Below are 14,027 nucleotides of genomic sequence, written 5' to 3'. Positions count from 1 at the left end.
GTTTTCAATGCCCCCATTCTTCACTTCTCCCATCCCCCACTAAGTCCCTTTCTCCATTCATTGCAAGCCCTCTTAGTTTTTTCTTCTGAATCTGATGCCCTTAAGCTGTGCCTCCTCTGTCTCAGATTCCAGGTTCACACCTTGCCCCTGCTACAACCTCTCCCATTGGGCCCTGCCTGCTCCTCTTTCTCTGCCCCTGTCCAGTTGCCCACCCTTGTCTCCCCTTCTTCCCCTCGCTCTATCCCCAGGATTCTGTGGGCAACTGTGAATTCTGCCCGGAGCTTCCTTCTCTCCTCTCTCTTCGTCGTGGGGTCCACAGCCAGTTCTCCTGTTGCTCAGAAATGTGGAGGCAGTTGCTAAGAGACAGTGAAACGTCAGTACCTGGCCCTCGAGGAAAAAAGGGGAGTGAAAAAGGGAGAGAAGAGGGGGAGGGATGGAGGGAGGGAGAGAGAGAGGGCGGGAAGGGGGAAGGGAGGGGGAAGACCTGGCTCTGCCGGAAGCCTTATACCCCAGCAGCCTGGGCACCAGCTGAGTTTCAGAAAGAAGCATTCAGATTCTATGAACTTTCTTCTGAGCATCCTTTCTCTGTGATTTTCCTTTTGGGTGAAAGAAGGGGCAGGGGGACCGCAGGACGGGAAATCACAGAAGATGCTGGCCTGGGATCCAGGAGACAAGGAGGAGGAGAGGCCGGGGGAATGGAAGAGCCGGGGAGGCAATCTGTTCCTAAGCAAGCAAGGAGCGAGCGGGGATTCCAGGAGGAGGGAGGGAGACCCGCGTCTGCCGCAGATTGATGGCTGTGTCCTTGGAACGGAGTGAGTAGGCTCCTGGGGCCTGTGGGAGTGCAGGGGGAGACCTGGGGCTCAGAAAAAATGAGTCTGCATGAAGGGGAGCTGGGGTGATTTCCCGGTGGGCGGGATTGAGGCTTGAAGCGGTAGGAAAATAGGCAACGCCAGGCCTAGGGTGAGGGGAGGACCAAGGACAGCAGGTGGGCAAGAGAGAAGCGAGAGGGCGCGGGGCACGAGGGCTGAGGCTCTGGGCGTGGCATCACTCTCGGTCCCTCTGCTGCGGGCGGCGAGCAGGAGAGTGCAGTGTGTGGAAAGGGATGCTGGGATGAGGGGTGTGGGCTGGTGGGCGAAAGATGCTGGAGGTCGAATGGGGAGGGGTCTGCAGGATCCCCTGTGCAGAAGGAAGCTGGAGCGAAAACCGTGAGGCGTGAGCATGGGGCAGGGCAAAACATGGGGGAGTCACAGAATGGTGTGTGAGTGAGTGTGTGTGTGTGTGTGAGAGAGAGAGAGAGAGAGAAGCGCTTAGAGTGTTTGAAAGGAGTGTGCAAACCCCAGAGTGTGGATGCCTGTTTTTCTTAGGGAGTTGTTCCAGGGTGGAGTGTTTGGTACTGATGCGGATGGGGTTATGAGAAGAAGAAGAAAATCCATCTTACCCAAGACAGGAACCTAGAGGAGGATGGCTGCAGGTTGGGTCAGGGAGGGCTCGTGGGTTACAGCTACGTGAGCCTGGGGTCTGAACGTACCATGTAAGCAGAGAACTTTGTGGTTGGGGAAGCAAAGAAGGGAGGAAAGAAAGAGACAGAGATAAGACAAGGGTCCTAGGTGAAGGGACAAGGGGGTGTCGAGGGCACAGGATTTCTCTGCCTGAGTGCTTTCCTTGTTGACAGAGGGAATTCGGCCTCCACCTGCTGAATACAGAGCTGTGCTGAGGAAGGCGCTGGCCTGGAGAAGTTGCCAGAGCTCTGCCAGCTGACCCTCAGCCTGCACCTTCAGGACTCATGGCTTCTTCTGGCCCCGGAGGCCCAGACAGTAGGCATCACCTGGGGTCCTCCTCACTTTGGGAAAAAAAGAGGCTCCCTGGGGATTCCAGCAGCCACTGAGGCTGAGGACTCTCAGACTTTTAGGAGACTCATGGAGACTCACTTCCTCCCGGGTCCTCTTCCCAAAACACCCACCCTGGGACCCCCTTGGACTCAAGCCCACCAGGCCACCAGGACAAATGGCCACTGAGACCTTCAACACTGGAGACCCAGGTGCAACCCTGGCTTCCTAATCAGTCCCAGACGTGGGACAGGACTTAAGTTTTCTCAGAAGAAGTGCCAAGGATCTTTAAAGGGCACCTTTGATCTCCTTCAGCCCCTCCCTCCCAGACACAGCACCAGGAGGAAACATCCAGCAGGCATGGGTGAGAGAGACACAAAAGATCTGCAGGAACTCTTCCAGGACCTGCTGGCAGCTGACCCAGCCCCATCCTTGTCCCCTCCCTTTCTCAGGTTTTGATCATCATTCCAGACCCTGGGAGACCTCAACTGGGTGTCTCGCCCCCTAGGCTCCGGAAGGGGACCTCCCGTGGATCTCAGGAAGCCCTGTGGTGCTCAGAGGCTCCTGGGAAAGTCTCTAGCCATGATACCACATGCTCAGAAGCTCCACCTTCACAGACTCTGGCCCCAGATGTAGCTGCCTTCCTGTGTCACAGACTCTCGATTCCATGGACACAGTCCTCATGGGCTCCCTCCAGCACTGCTGTTGCCAGCTGCCTAAGATGGGTGACACTTGGGCCCGGCTTCCCTGGCCCGGGCCACCCCACCCGGCAATGCTGCTGGTCTCCCTCCTCCTGGCAGCTGGGTTGATGCACTCGGATGCTGGCACCAGCTGCCCAGTCCTTTGCACATGCCATAACCAGGTGGTGGATTGCAGCAGCCAGCGGCTATTCTCCGTGCCCCCAGACCTGCCAATGGACACCCAAAACCTCAGCCTGGCCCACAACCGCATCACAGCGGTGCCGCCCGGCTACCTCACATGCTACATGGAGCTCCGGGTGCTGGATTTGCGCAACAACTCCTTAATGGAACTGCCCCGGGGCCTCTTCCTTCATGCCAAGCGCTTGGCACACTTGGATCTGAGCTACAACAACTTCAGCCACGTGCCAGCTGACATGTTCCAGGAGGCCCATGGACTGGTCCACATCGACCTGAGCCACAACCCCTGGCTGCGGAGGGTGCACCCCCAGGCCTTCCAGGGCCTCGTGCAGCTCCGAGACCTGGACCTCAGCTATGGGGGCCTGGCCTCCCTCAGCCTGGAGGCTCTTGAGGGCCTACCGGGGCTGGTGACCTTGCAGATTGGCGGCAATCCCTGGGTGTGTGGCTGCACCATGGAGCCCCTTCTGAAGTGGCTGCGTAACCGGATCCAGCGCTGTACCGCAGGTAATGGAGGGGTAGGACGGGGCAGCCAACAGGGGGAGGGCTTGCCTCAATGGAAGCAAAGGCTCCAAAGAAAAGGGAGGACTTTGAGCCGGAAAGCACCTACTGTGTTTTCTAATGTGGGCTTGCCTCTTTGTACACCAGCTCTGCCAACAGGTTGTTTGTAGAATCCTTCCAAAGCATGCAATGCCCATTCATTCATGAAATAGATGTCCCTCACCACTGTGGTGCTCATGACCTAATGAGGCAGACGGATAGTAGACAAGTGAAAATAGCACATCGTTGGTGGTTCTTCTTGAGCTTTCACCATGACCTAAGATCTTGGCCTCCATTATCTCATGAGACCCCCATTTTGATTATACCCATTTTCCAGGTGAAGAAGTTGAGATTTAGAACAATAAAAAGACCTGACAGGAATCACGCACTTAGAAAGTGGCATGGGCATGAAAAAAATACAAATTAAAAAATTAAAAAGTGGCAGGACCATGAATAAAACCTAGATTTATTTGACTTCTAAGCCCTGTTCTATTCTACCAGACTGCTTTTTTAGCATTCCAAGTGCTGGAAACTCTCGTATAAATAGTAATGGCTAACACAATCTCAACAGAGCTACCACAGCTTAAGTTGCGTGACAGTCAACATGTTCCAGGAGGAACTTGAACCTTAGTACTTGCTATTTACCAGGCCCTTTCTTAAGCAGCTTTACCTGTCTCCTCCTATCCCCAGAAGAACACTAATGAGGTTGCCGCTCTACAGAGGAGGAAGCTGAGGCACAGAGAGGTTCAGTAGCTTGTTGGAAGTTACACAGCTGCTAAGTGTTGAAGCCAGGATTTGAGTCCTGGCAATCTCCCTGACTAGATCCTGAAGAGTCAGGTTCTGGCCTGCCAGAAGAGTCAGAATCTGAGTCCTGGACTGGCCAAAGGGCTGCAGTAGAGTTCCAGGACCTCATCATGCAGCTCCATGACCTGGACCTCAGCTATGAGAACCTGGCCTTCCTCAAACTCAAGGCCCTGAGCAGTGTAAACTTTGGGCACAAGGTAGGGAGCTGAGAGGAAGACTGAGATGCAGCAACTCAACCAGCCAATCCCAACTGGAGGGTAGACTGGGGCCTGAAGGAGCCCGAATCACACAGGTTTGATGGGCGTCCCAACCCAATGGCATCTGAGCCTGACCCAGAGGCAGGTAATGTTCAGCCGCGGCCCTAGCCACCAGCTCTCCTGTGTGACAATACCAAGGCTTGGCACAAGCACTCAGAAGTAGTAGCTGAAGGCCCTACCCCAGGGGCTTTCCCAGAACGTGAGCTCAGCACATGTTGAGAAGAAGCAATGCTGAATGCGGTGAAAGGGAGAGGAGGACTGAGTGGGGAGCCCAAGACCAAAATAGTTTGGGGAGGGCTGTGGGTCACGATTCCAGTGTTTCCACAGAGCTGTAGGAGGAAATTCTCTGGCACCAAAATAGCTGGGGACTGGGATGGGGCGATGGTGGAGGGCAGGAGGGGGAGGCTGCCTGGAGCAATCTCCTCACTTGCTCAACCTCGGCAGAGGCCGCGCCTTCCCTCTCTCTCCTGTGCACTAATAACAGAAAGGGCACCCGAAACACTAAGCTTCCATCACACCCAGGGACTCCTTTTCTGTGATCTCTGAGGTCCCTGCTGCTCTGCAGCTCAGACTCCCAGCAAGCAGGAGAGGGGTCCAAGATTTCATCAGTGTAGGCTCACACATATGTCAGTACAGGTGAGGAACCTGAGCTCCAGAGGGGGACAGTGGCTGTCCACAGGCCCATGATAAGGAAGCAAGCAGGCCCAGCTGGAAAGCCAGGTTCCCTGTTCCTCCACAGAACACACTGTACACCAGGTCACATGCACCAGGGTGCTTCTCCTTAAGGACAAAACCTTGCCAGTGGAGGCAGAACTAGGGACGCTCTTCTCTTTAGGTCCTTTTCAGCTGCTTTCTCCCTTTTTCTTCATGGAACTCCACTGTTACCCATGGTTTTTGGAAAAACTGAACAAAGAGAGCCATAATAAGCAAGCCCCTGGGATACAGCATGACTTTAAGACTGGTGCCTTGACATACCAGGGGGTTTTGTCAGCCTCCACGTTCCCATCCTGCATCCTGTGCGGTCCCACTCACGGCTGTCAGGGGCTCCTCTGGCTGGTCCATATGAGTGTTGCCACATTCCCCATCTCACTGTCTCACCACTACCCACTTCACCCACATAACAGACTTTAGAGTTCAGCATCTTCGGGTTTCCAGAGGAGAGCTCATGCGAGTCAACCCCAGACAGGATCTTGGCCTGGGCAGGACACGGATCCTGTGTTCACAGCCTACGGAGATTACTCAACCTGGGATTTGGGGAAGGTTGTGTTCTCCTTCCAAACCTGACTCCCCATTTCCAATGATATTGCTGCTGATTCAGTTCTTAAAAGGGTCAATCCAAATCCATCATTTGATTCCTTGCCCTCAAAAACTGCAGAATGAATACATAGCATTTATACAACACATAATTTAGAAAATGTCTTCATATTGACTCTCAGAAAATTTAGATTGGATTATCCTCTTTTTTTTATTTTTTGAGACCGAGTCTCACTCTGTCACCCAGGCTGGAGTGCAGTGGTGCGATCTCAGCTCACTGCAACCTCCACCTCCCAGGTTCAAGCAATTCTCCTGCCTCAGCCTCCCAAGTAGCTGGGACTACAGGTGTGCACCACCACACCCAGCTAAGTTTGTATTTTCAGTAGAGACGGGGTTTCACCATGTTGGCCAGGATGGTCTGAATCGCTTGACCTTGTGATCCACCCGCCTTGGCCTCCCAAAATGCTGGGATTACAGGCGTGAGTCACTGCGCCTGGCTGGATTATCCCCTTTTTATAGTGGCCCCTTATTATAGAGGCAGAGCATGAGAGCCAGAAAGACCAAAAAAAAAAAAAAGAAAAGAAAAGAAAAAAAAAAGACTTACCCAAGGTAAGAGCTTGATTAATATTTATCCACTAAACAAAAGAATGATCGGCTGCTCAAAAGCTGGCGCCTAATACTGCATGGCAAGAGTGTCACCTGCACACTACCTTTACTTCCCAGGCAGAGTGAGAGAAGACCCTTGACAGCCATCATGCACTCATAAAAGCAACCCCAGAAGAATGAGATGAGACCATCAATGCTGAAGATAACAACAACCCCACCAGAAAAAGCAGCCCCCTCCTACAGAAGCCTGAGTGCAGAATATGACCCCCAATGACCTGTCTAGGGAAAACAACCAATATAACAATTCATATAATTGAAATATATGTTATATATTATATATATATTACAATAATATGTAACATATAATTCATATATGTTAACTCACTGAATTCTCACTACAATCCTAAGAAGTAGATACTGTTATTATCCTCATTTGACAGATGAAGAAGTCAAGACACAGAGAGATTAAATGACTTGCCCATAATCATGCAACTAGCAAGGGGTGAAGATGAGATTTGAAACTAGGCCAATAGCTCCGGAACCCATACTCTTAACCTATACTCTGTGTATCCAGAAAAGCCACATAAGTAGTGGAAAGGCCCAATGATTTGGAGTTGGACAGTCTTATATTCATGTTGTAAAGATTCATCAAGCACTTACTATGAACAGGACACTGTTTCGATGCTAAAGATACCATGGGAGTGGCTTATATTGAAAGGGGAGAAGACAGAAAATAAACCAATAAACTTTCTTTTTTTTTTTTCTTTCTTGAGACAGAGTCTCCCTCTGTCACCCGGGCTGGAGTGCAGTGGCCAGATCTCAGCTCACTGCAACCTCCGCCTCCCGGGTTTATGCCATTCTCCTGCCTCAGCCTCCCGAGTAGCTGGGACTACAGGCGCCCGCCACCTCGCCTGGCTAGTTTTTTGTATTTTTTAGTAGAGACGGGGTTTCACCATGTTAGCCAGGATGGTCTCGAACTCCTGACCTCGTGATCCGCCCGTCTCGGCCTCCCAAAGTGCTGGGATTACAGGCTTGAGCCACCGCGCCCGGCCAAACCAATAAACTTTCAAGCAGTGATCAACACTACATAGGCAAACAGAGAAGAGCAGGTAAGATAGGGAGCCCAGGGGGAGGTGAAGTGGGGTGCTATTTTATTCAGAGTCTTAAGGAAAGGCCTCACTAATAATGTGGCATTGAGCCAAGTCCCAAAGGAAGTGGGGAGCTGAGCTGTGCAGAGATCGAGGGGAGAAGCTCCCTCCCAAAGGGACAAATGCAAAAGCATCCCTTCCCCGCCTCAAGAGGGGATACTCTGGGGTTACGGAAGGATGACCAGGAGGTGTGTGTAGCTGGAGCAGAGTAAATAAGGAACAGAGTGGAAAAGATGGGAAAGAGTCCCTGGAGCCCACAGGGAGCACCTTGGTTTTTGCTCCATTCAAAGACAGGAATCCAGGGAAGGGTTTAAATAGAGAAGGCATGGCAGGACATCAGGTTTGAAAGAACCACCCAGCTGACTGTATTAAAATGGTTTGTCAGCTTCTGGTGAGGTCCCAGGCTGCAGGCTGAGGACAGACACCTTCTGAAGCCCAGAAACCAGCTGGGAGGTTGTTGTAAGAGATGATGGTGTCCCCAGATCTACCACTGGTCATAGCCAGATGACTTTCAGCAAATTGCTAAACTTTTAAACACTACTTTCCACATCTATAGAAACAGGCATAAAAATCCTTGCCTTGAGTGTTGTTGAGGGAACAAAAGGAGATAAGTGGAATTCTTGGCACATGGAAGAACCTCAATGAATGCAATGAATGTCTTTCTTACTTTTTCCAGCGAGCGGTTGTTGGGGGGCTCTCCAATCCCCTCTCCCTCCCTGGGTACCTCACCCCCCCTGACTTCTGTGTTACAGATTCTCAGCTGGCTGAGTGCCGGGGCCCCCCTGAAGTCGAGGGCGCCCCGCTCTTCTCACTCACTGAGGAGAGCTTCAAGGCCTGCCACCTGACCCTGACCCTGGATGATTACCTATTCATTGCATTCGTGGGCTTCGTGGTCTCCATCGCCTCTGTGGCCACCAACTTCCTCCTGGGCATCACCGCCAACTGCTGCCACCGCTGGAGCAAGGCCAGTGAAGAGGAAGAGATCTGACATGCCTGCCTCTCATCCCTCCATGCTGCTGACCGCCACAGCCACTGGCCACCAGACGCCCTCCCTGACTGCCCACTCTGGTTGCATGGTGACCTGGCTGCCTCAGTCATGGTTCAAGCAAGGGGGAGACACTCACTTTGTATGAGCATCTGCTTTGGGCCAGGCAGTGCCCTAGGAACTGGGAACGTCAGATGAATTGACTCAGTCCTTGCCCTCAAGGCACTTCCCTCTGGTCAAGGAGAGAGATCCAAAACTATTCTCTTTAAGACTATATGTCAGGACTCTGAGCACGCCATTATGGAGGCCCAGAAGGAGAAGCCATCATCTGCGTCTAGCAATGTCCATGAGAATTATAAGATTAGTGTGATTTGTGAACTGGGTCATCAGGAAATATCTACTTCGTCAGGTAGGCGAAGAAGGGTGTCTGCAAATGGCAGAGGCCAGAATATGCAGAGTGTGCTGTGTTGAGAAGAGTGAGCAGTTCCTGGTCACTTACTTGTATAGAGGGGGTGTGGCACAGAACTCAAACCTACCCCCCACCTCCTGACACTAAAACTGTCAGCTCTCAGCAATGCCAGCCACTGCTTCCAGGGAGTAAGACACCTCCATACCGGCCCCTGGCCTCCTTCCACCAGCAGCTAGCAGGTGAGACCACCTCCCAGTGACTGCCCCCATATGACCAATTGTCACCAGTTGGTGAGGTCGCAGGCAGCAGGCTGAGGATGGACACTGTCAATGCCCTTTCACCTGCCTCTCACTCAAGCTTGGCTTCAGAAGAGAGAGGCAGGAGGCCCAGCAACTAGGGGAGCAAGAGTTCTGGCACTTTGGGACCCTAATCGTGTGACTGTTCTTGCCACAGTGCTCATGCCACAGGGTCTCACCAGGAAAGTGCACGGTGGGCCACAGACCCGTAACCTGGCAGCACCCAGAGCTAAAAGGGGACAAAGGCAGCACAGTTAGGACCATAGGAGGCTTTGCGTTTTCTTCTGAGCAACTTACCCACGTTAAGCATAAGGGTGAGAGAGCTGTTAAATACTAAGCCCTTGGCAGTGTCAGGCACTGTGAAAAGCTCTCTCCACAAACCATTCCCTTTAACACACACACAAATCTTTTGAGGTGAACGCTGTTGTTCCCATTTTACGGATGAGGCGATTAAGGCTCAGAGAGGTTGAAGTCACATGCCACTATGAGCACGATAAAGTCCGTGCTCTTTCTACTGCCCCATCTAAGTTTTGGAACATCACCACTTCCTCTAGAGTTATATAAATTCAAATTCAACTAGAGCTGACAAAGTTCCTCATAAGGTCCAGGCACTCCTCCGGGCACTTTTATATCTATTGACTCACTTCTTTCAATTGTGGCAGCAGCACTGCCTGGTGGTTTTTTATTATCCCCATTTGACAGATGAATTAATCTTAGAGAGTTGAGTGACTTACCCAAGGTTGTCTGGATAAGCCCTAGGAGGAAAGCGGTAGGCAGCTCCATTCAGGGAAACTGCATCTAATCAGTCAGTCAAAAATCAAGTAACTTTACGAGCAAAGCACAATTATCATCGTTGTCTTCCTCGTCAGTTTCGTCAGTGTCATCATTATATGCCCTCTATTTGTTCAGCACTGGATAGTTCATGAGTATTTTTACATCATTCTCCTTGACTTTTCACAACCCTGTGCAGGAGGTAAATCAAACATCAGTAATCCTGTTTTACAGATGGGGAAAAAAAGTCTCAAGGTTGGGTATGACTTGTCTATGTGAGAAGGTTGGGACTCAGCCCTAACACGGTTCTCTTACCAGTGCTTTCCCAACTGCTTGGGGAAGAGAATGCCTCAGAGGGCTGGGTAGTGGGGCCCTGGAATTCAGCATCCATGAATGTGCTAGTGGATCAGCTAAATAGAAGGTAGTCAAACCCATCTGCTGTACAGATTGAACTATGCTCACGGTAGGGCAAATCGCAGGCTCTGAAACGGAGACTACACAGGTAACATCTGAATAGGAGACTCCTGCTTCACAATGTGTAGATAAAACATCAGCAGGGGTGGCCATAGTGGCAGTCATGTGAAAAGTAAGATCTTTGGGAATCAGGAGAGGAAGTTGTGTTAACCACTCCTACTCAAGCCCTGCTGTGTGTGTTGCAAGAGATAATAAGAGAGCAAGAAAGCTATAGGTGAGAACCTCTGCAGTTTAGGAGAAGAACATGAAGGCACAGTCCAACATGCTGGTAAGTCTGGCCAGGAGGAGAATTAAAACAGGGGCTTTCCACCTACCTTGTCCCAAGCTCCAGCAGTATTCCACCATCCTATCCTCCTGGAAAGCCTGAAAGGAATGAAGAAGGCTAATATATCATCTTCCAGGAAGGCATCCCTCACTCGTGCTTCCCTGAGCTGGTCAAGCGAAAGAGTCTTCAGAAACTGCTAGACCTGAAGTACTTGAACCCGTGTCCCCTGAATCTTGCTTACAACATCTGGGACAAATCCCTGGCCCTGTGACATCCGAAGCAGAACTGTGCCCTGCTCTCTCCTTCTGTGATGACCAAGGATGGTGAACTCGAGCTGTTCTCTACCAGCCGGGCCAGCAACCTAAATACTTGGAGAGGAACTTTTAGAAACTTTAATCCTGACAAAATAGAAAAGTTTCCCATAGAGGGATACCATAATACTATAATAACCTCCTAGGAACTATTGTTTGCCAAAATATAGTTAATATGTTTTAAGACACATGCTTTTTTTGCATAGGACTAGAACCAGAAAAGACACCAAATGCCCCCTTGACATCAATGTCCTTTCTAGTGGGACAATTTGGTCTCCATCAAAGCCAAACCCTTCTGAGCAGGACACATGGCTTTTAAAGGAGAGATGTTTCTCCTGCTGCTAGAGGTTCCTCAGTTTATTAGAGCACAATGAGGAAAGTATTCAACCTCCCTACTGCCAAGGAATTCCCTGCTTCTCCCGGACTGCCATCATCTTATCCAAGCTATCAGAAGCAAGCTTCCAGAGATAATCTAGCAATCCTGATTGGAATTGCTCCCACATCCCTGGTGACCACAGGCTTCATTCAGATTGTCCAAACTGGTTAACCTGTATGTGATGGGGTATCTCTGCATCTGCACGTCTGTCTGTGAGGTTCCTTGTATGTCGGCTGTCTGCTGACGTGGGACAGATCTCTCTGGAATTTGGGTTCAGTTCTCTGACATACTGCACTCAGCCACAGGCTGAGTGGCTAAATATGCATAAGTAAACATGCCTAAATAGGCATATTTAGGTTGGTGCAAAAGTAATTGAGGTTTTTGCCATTAAAAGTGATAGCAAAAACCGCAATTACTTTTGTACCAACCTAATATTACATTGTTTGATAGATTAAGATGGAATCCCACCAGGTTTAGGGCAGGACTGGATGCTCAAAAAATAAAGAAGGAGAAAAATCTGTGGCAGAGGCATCCCAGTGAGAACCTGACTTCTCCCTGCTTCCCTCTGCTCTCTCCTGCCCCTCAGAGACTTGCCCTCATTGCAGAAGCTTCCTCCGTGCTGGGCCAGAGGATATCAAAGTTCAGCTTGGTCAAGATTTGGGCCAAGAAAATTCCTTTCTAGGAGAGCGCTCATATCTGAATCATACCACTTTGGGCCAGTTATCTCTGGTCAATCTCAGACAAACCCTCATCTCTCTTTCTCCATTCCTAGAGGAATTCCCAGGGATCTTTGCAGAAATAGGTCTCCAGAGTTGCTATAGAGGTTCATGGCTCCTTTCAAGGAGGGACATGTATGAAATTTGAACAGATCAAGAGAGGTGTTTGTCTTCAGCCATGGGGGAAGATCCTGCAGCTTCCATTTTCCCCTACAGGTAGGTGTCTGTGCTGACATCCTTTCCAGCAGTAGAAGAGCAAAAAGACACATCTTAATCCATTCCTCAAAAGGACATCTTCCTAAAGCCAGAGAAAATTGTCTGCTCTTCCCCACCCCAGGAAGAGGCAAAAGGGAAGTGAGGGCGTCACAAGGTCCTTTGTAAATCACTATTGTGTTTGTCACAGCACTGGGCGGAGAGCTGGATCCACAGAGCTCTCAGTTTTTCTAAGCACTGTCCTGTAATGTGCTAATGTCTGGGGGTGGGAGGGCTGGGGAGGGGTGGGGTTAGAGGGAAGAAGTCAATCTTTGTATGGAGATGATTTTATAACCATGCACTTTTGTATATGTGAAGAATTTTTCATAAATGTACATTAATAATAAAGAGTGTATAGTTTAACAAATTTTCCTAAGAGCTGTGAGGAGGGAGAGGGAGAGGGAGGGAGGTAGAGAAAGAAAGGGAGAAAGGAACTAGGCGGAACCAAGAGAATGTGTGCCAAAATATACACACAAAAGGTCTATGGGAGGGAGTGGATGGGAATAATTAGGAGATGTGCCAGCCATGGAGGGGCATGTGTGGGAGTTGAAGGAACATCACAGAAGTATATTTCTACCAGGCAAAAAAAGAATACGCGTGTGTCTGTATGCACATACCCCTCTGTGTAGGCATATTTTGGTGCCTGAAATTACACAAAGAAGAGAGCATATGTCTTATACATGTTGATGTTTGCAGCTTGGGTCGTCCATAAAACATGCCAAGGCAAGTGGGTGTGCCTGCCTAGTTAGCATCACTGAAGGGTGTGTGATAGGGAGATGGCATGGACAAAAAGACATTAACTCAGGCATGTAGGTAAATCAGGCATCTAAATGCATGGTGTGGGGGCTGGATGAGGCCATCGCTGGTATAAGTTCAGCCTCTGTTCTCATAGCTTAATAAAGAAGGGAAAGGATTCTAAACCTCCTGGGTTTTGCAAGTGTTGCCTATACACCATCAGAAGTGAGATGGCTAGGCAGTGTACCTTGAGAACAGGGACAGGAAAAGAAGGAAAGTGTACTTCTGTAGGTACAATGGCAGCTGTTTTTATCTTAGTATTCTAAGTAGGAAGTGGCTGTAAGGAAGTCAATCCAAGCAGGAAGTGGCTCTGAGCAGAAAGTAGTTCCTTCCAGCAATAGGGATGTTAACCTCCCTCTATTCCTCCCACTCCAATTGCCACCGGGTACAAACAAATACTGCACTCACAGCCTCTAAATGGAACACGGATACTGACTCAGAACACTCAGCTAAACAGAGAACATCTTCAACTGTAATCAGTGTATTCTAGAGTAGATTAGAGGGAGGCAAAACCTTTCTCTTCAAATTAAGTATTTAATGGAGACCATGCTGAAGAAGTGCAAGATCAAAAATAAGGCTCCCGAAATAGCAGACATCTCACGGAAGACCAGATCTTGCATATCTCATTCAATGCTGTTCATAGTGCCAAGCAACTGATGATGATGACGATGATGATGATCATACAACATTTACTGGTCACTTACTATGTGCCAGCTGCTCTGCTAAGCACTATATATGGATTAATTTACTTTTCACAAAAACCCAAGGTAAGTACTATTATTATTTCTATTTTGCAGATGAGGCAACTGAGGCACAAGCTAACATGTGCTTAAGGTCACATAGCTAGTAAGTAGTTGATCTGAGTTTAGACACTCAGTAATACTTGGTGACTGGCTAACTTCAGAAGACAAGAACAATGTGGGCCATAAGAGAAAATTCAGTCTCAGTCAAAACTAGGGTTTTAGCCACAGAGGTTTATTAGTTTATTAGTTTATTTTCACGCTGCTGACAAACATATACCTGAGACTGGGAAGAAAAGGAGGTTTAATTTGACTTACAGTTCCACA

The 14,027-nt window shown here is 49.6% G+C and overlaps 1 protein-coding gene across 1 annotated transcript; it reads left to right on the top strand.

Annotated features, from left to right (window-relative positions):
- The first annotated feature begins 2,271 nt into the window (after positions 1-2,271).
- LRRC55 (leucine rich repeat containing 55) lies at positions 2,272-12,528 on the top strand. The gene is made up of 2 exons (XM_023215867.2): positions 2,272-3,208; positions 8,063-12,528. The coding sequence occupies exons 1-2, from the start codon at positions 2,419-2,421 to the stop codon at positions 8,296-8,298; spliced, it is 1,026 nt and encodes a 341-aa protein (XP_023071635.1). The 5' UTR covers positions 2,272-2,418; the 3' UTR covers positions 8,299-12,528.
- Positions 12,529-14,027: the final 1,499 nt, after the last annotated feature.

Source organism: Piliocolobus tephrosceles, chromosome 13 (genome assembly GCF_002776525.5).
Source record: "Piliocolobus tephrosceles isolate RC106 chromosome 13, ASM277652v3, whole genome shotgun sequence".
In the NCBI taxonomy this organism is placed as follows: domain Eukaryota; kingdom Metazoa; phylum Chordata; class Mammalia; order Primates; family Cercopithecidae; genus Piliocolobus; species Piliocolobus tephrosceles.
This window is presented reverse-complemented; position numbering and strand designations above follow the sequence as displayed.

What these genes read in the sequence shown, in the direction of transcription:
- LRRC55 (XM_023215867.2), top strand. Translation starts at nt 2,419, where the DNA reads ATGCTCAGAAGCTCCACCTTCACAGACTCTGGCCCCAGATGTAGCTGC. An exon ending in GATCCAGCGCTGTACCGCAG is followed by an intron (nt 3,209 to 8,062) that starts GTAATGGAGGGG and finishes TCTGTGTTACAG; the next exon opens with ATTCTCAGCTGGCTGAGTGC.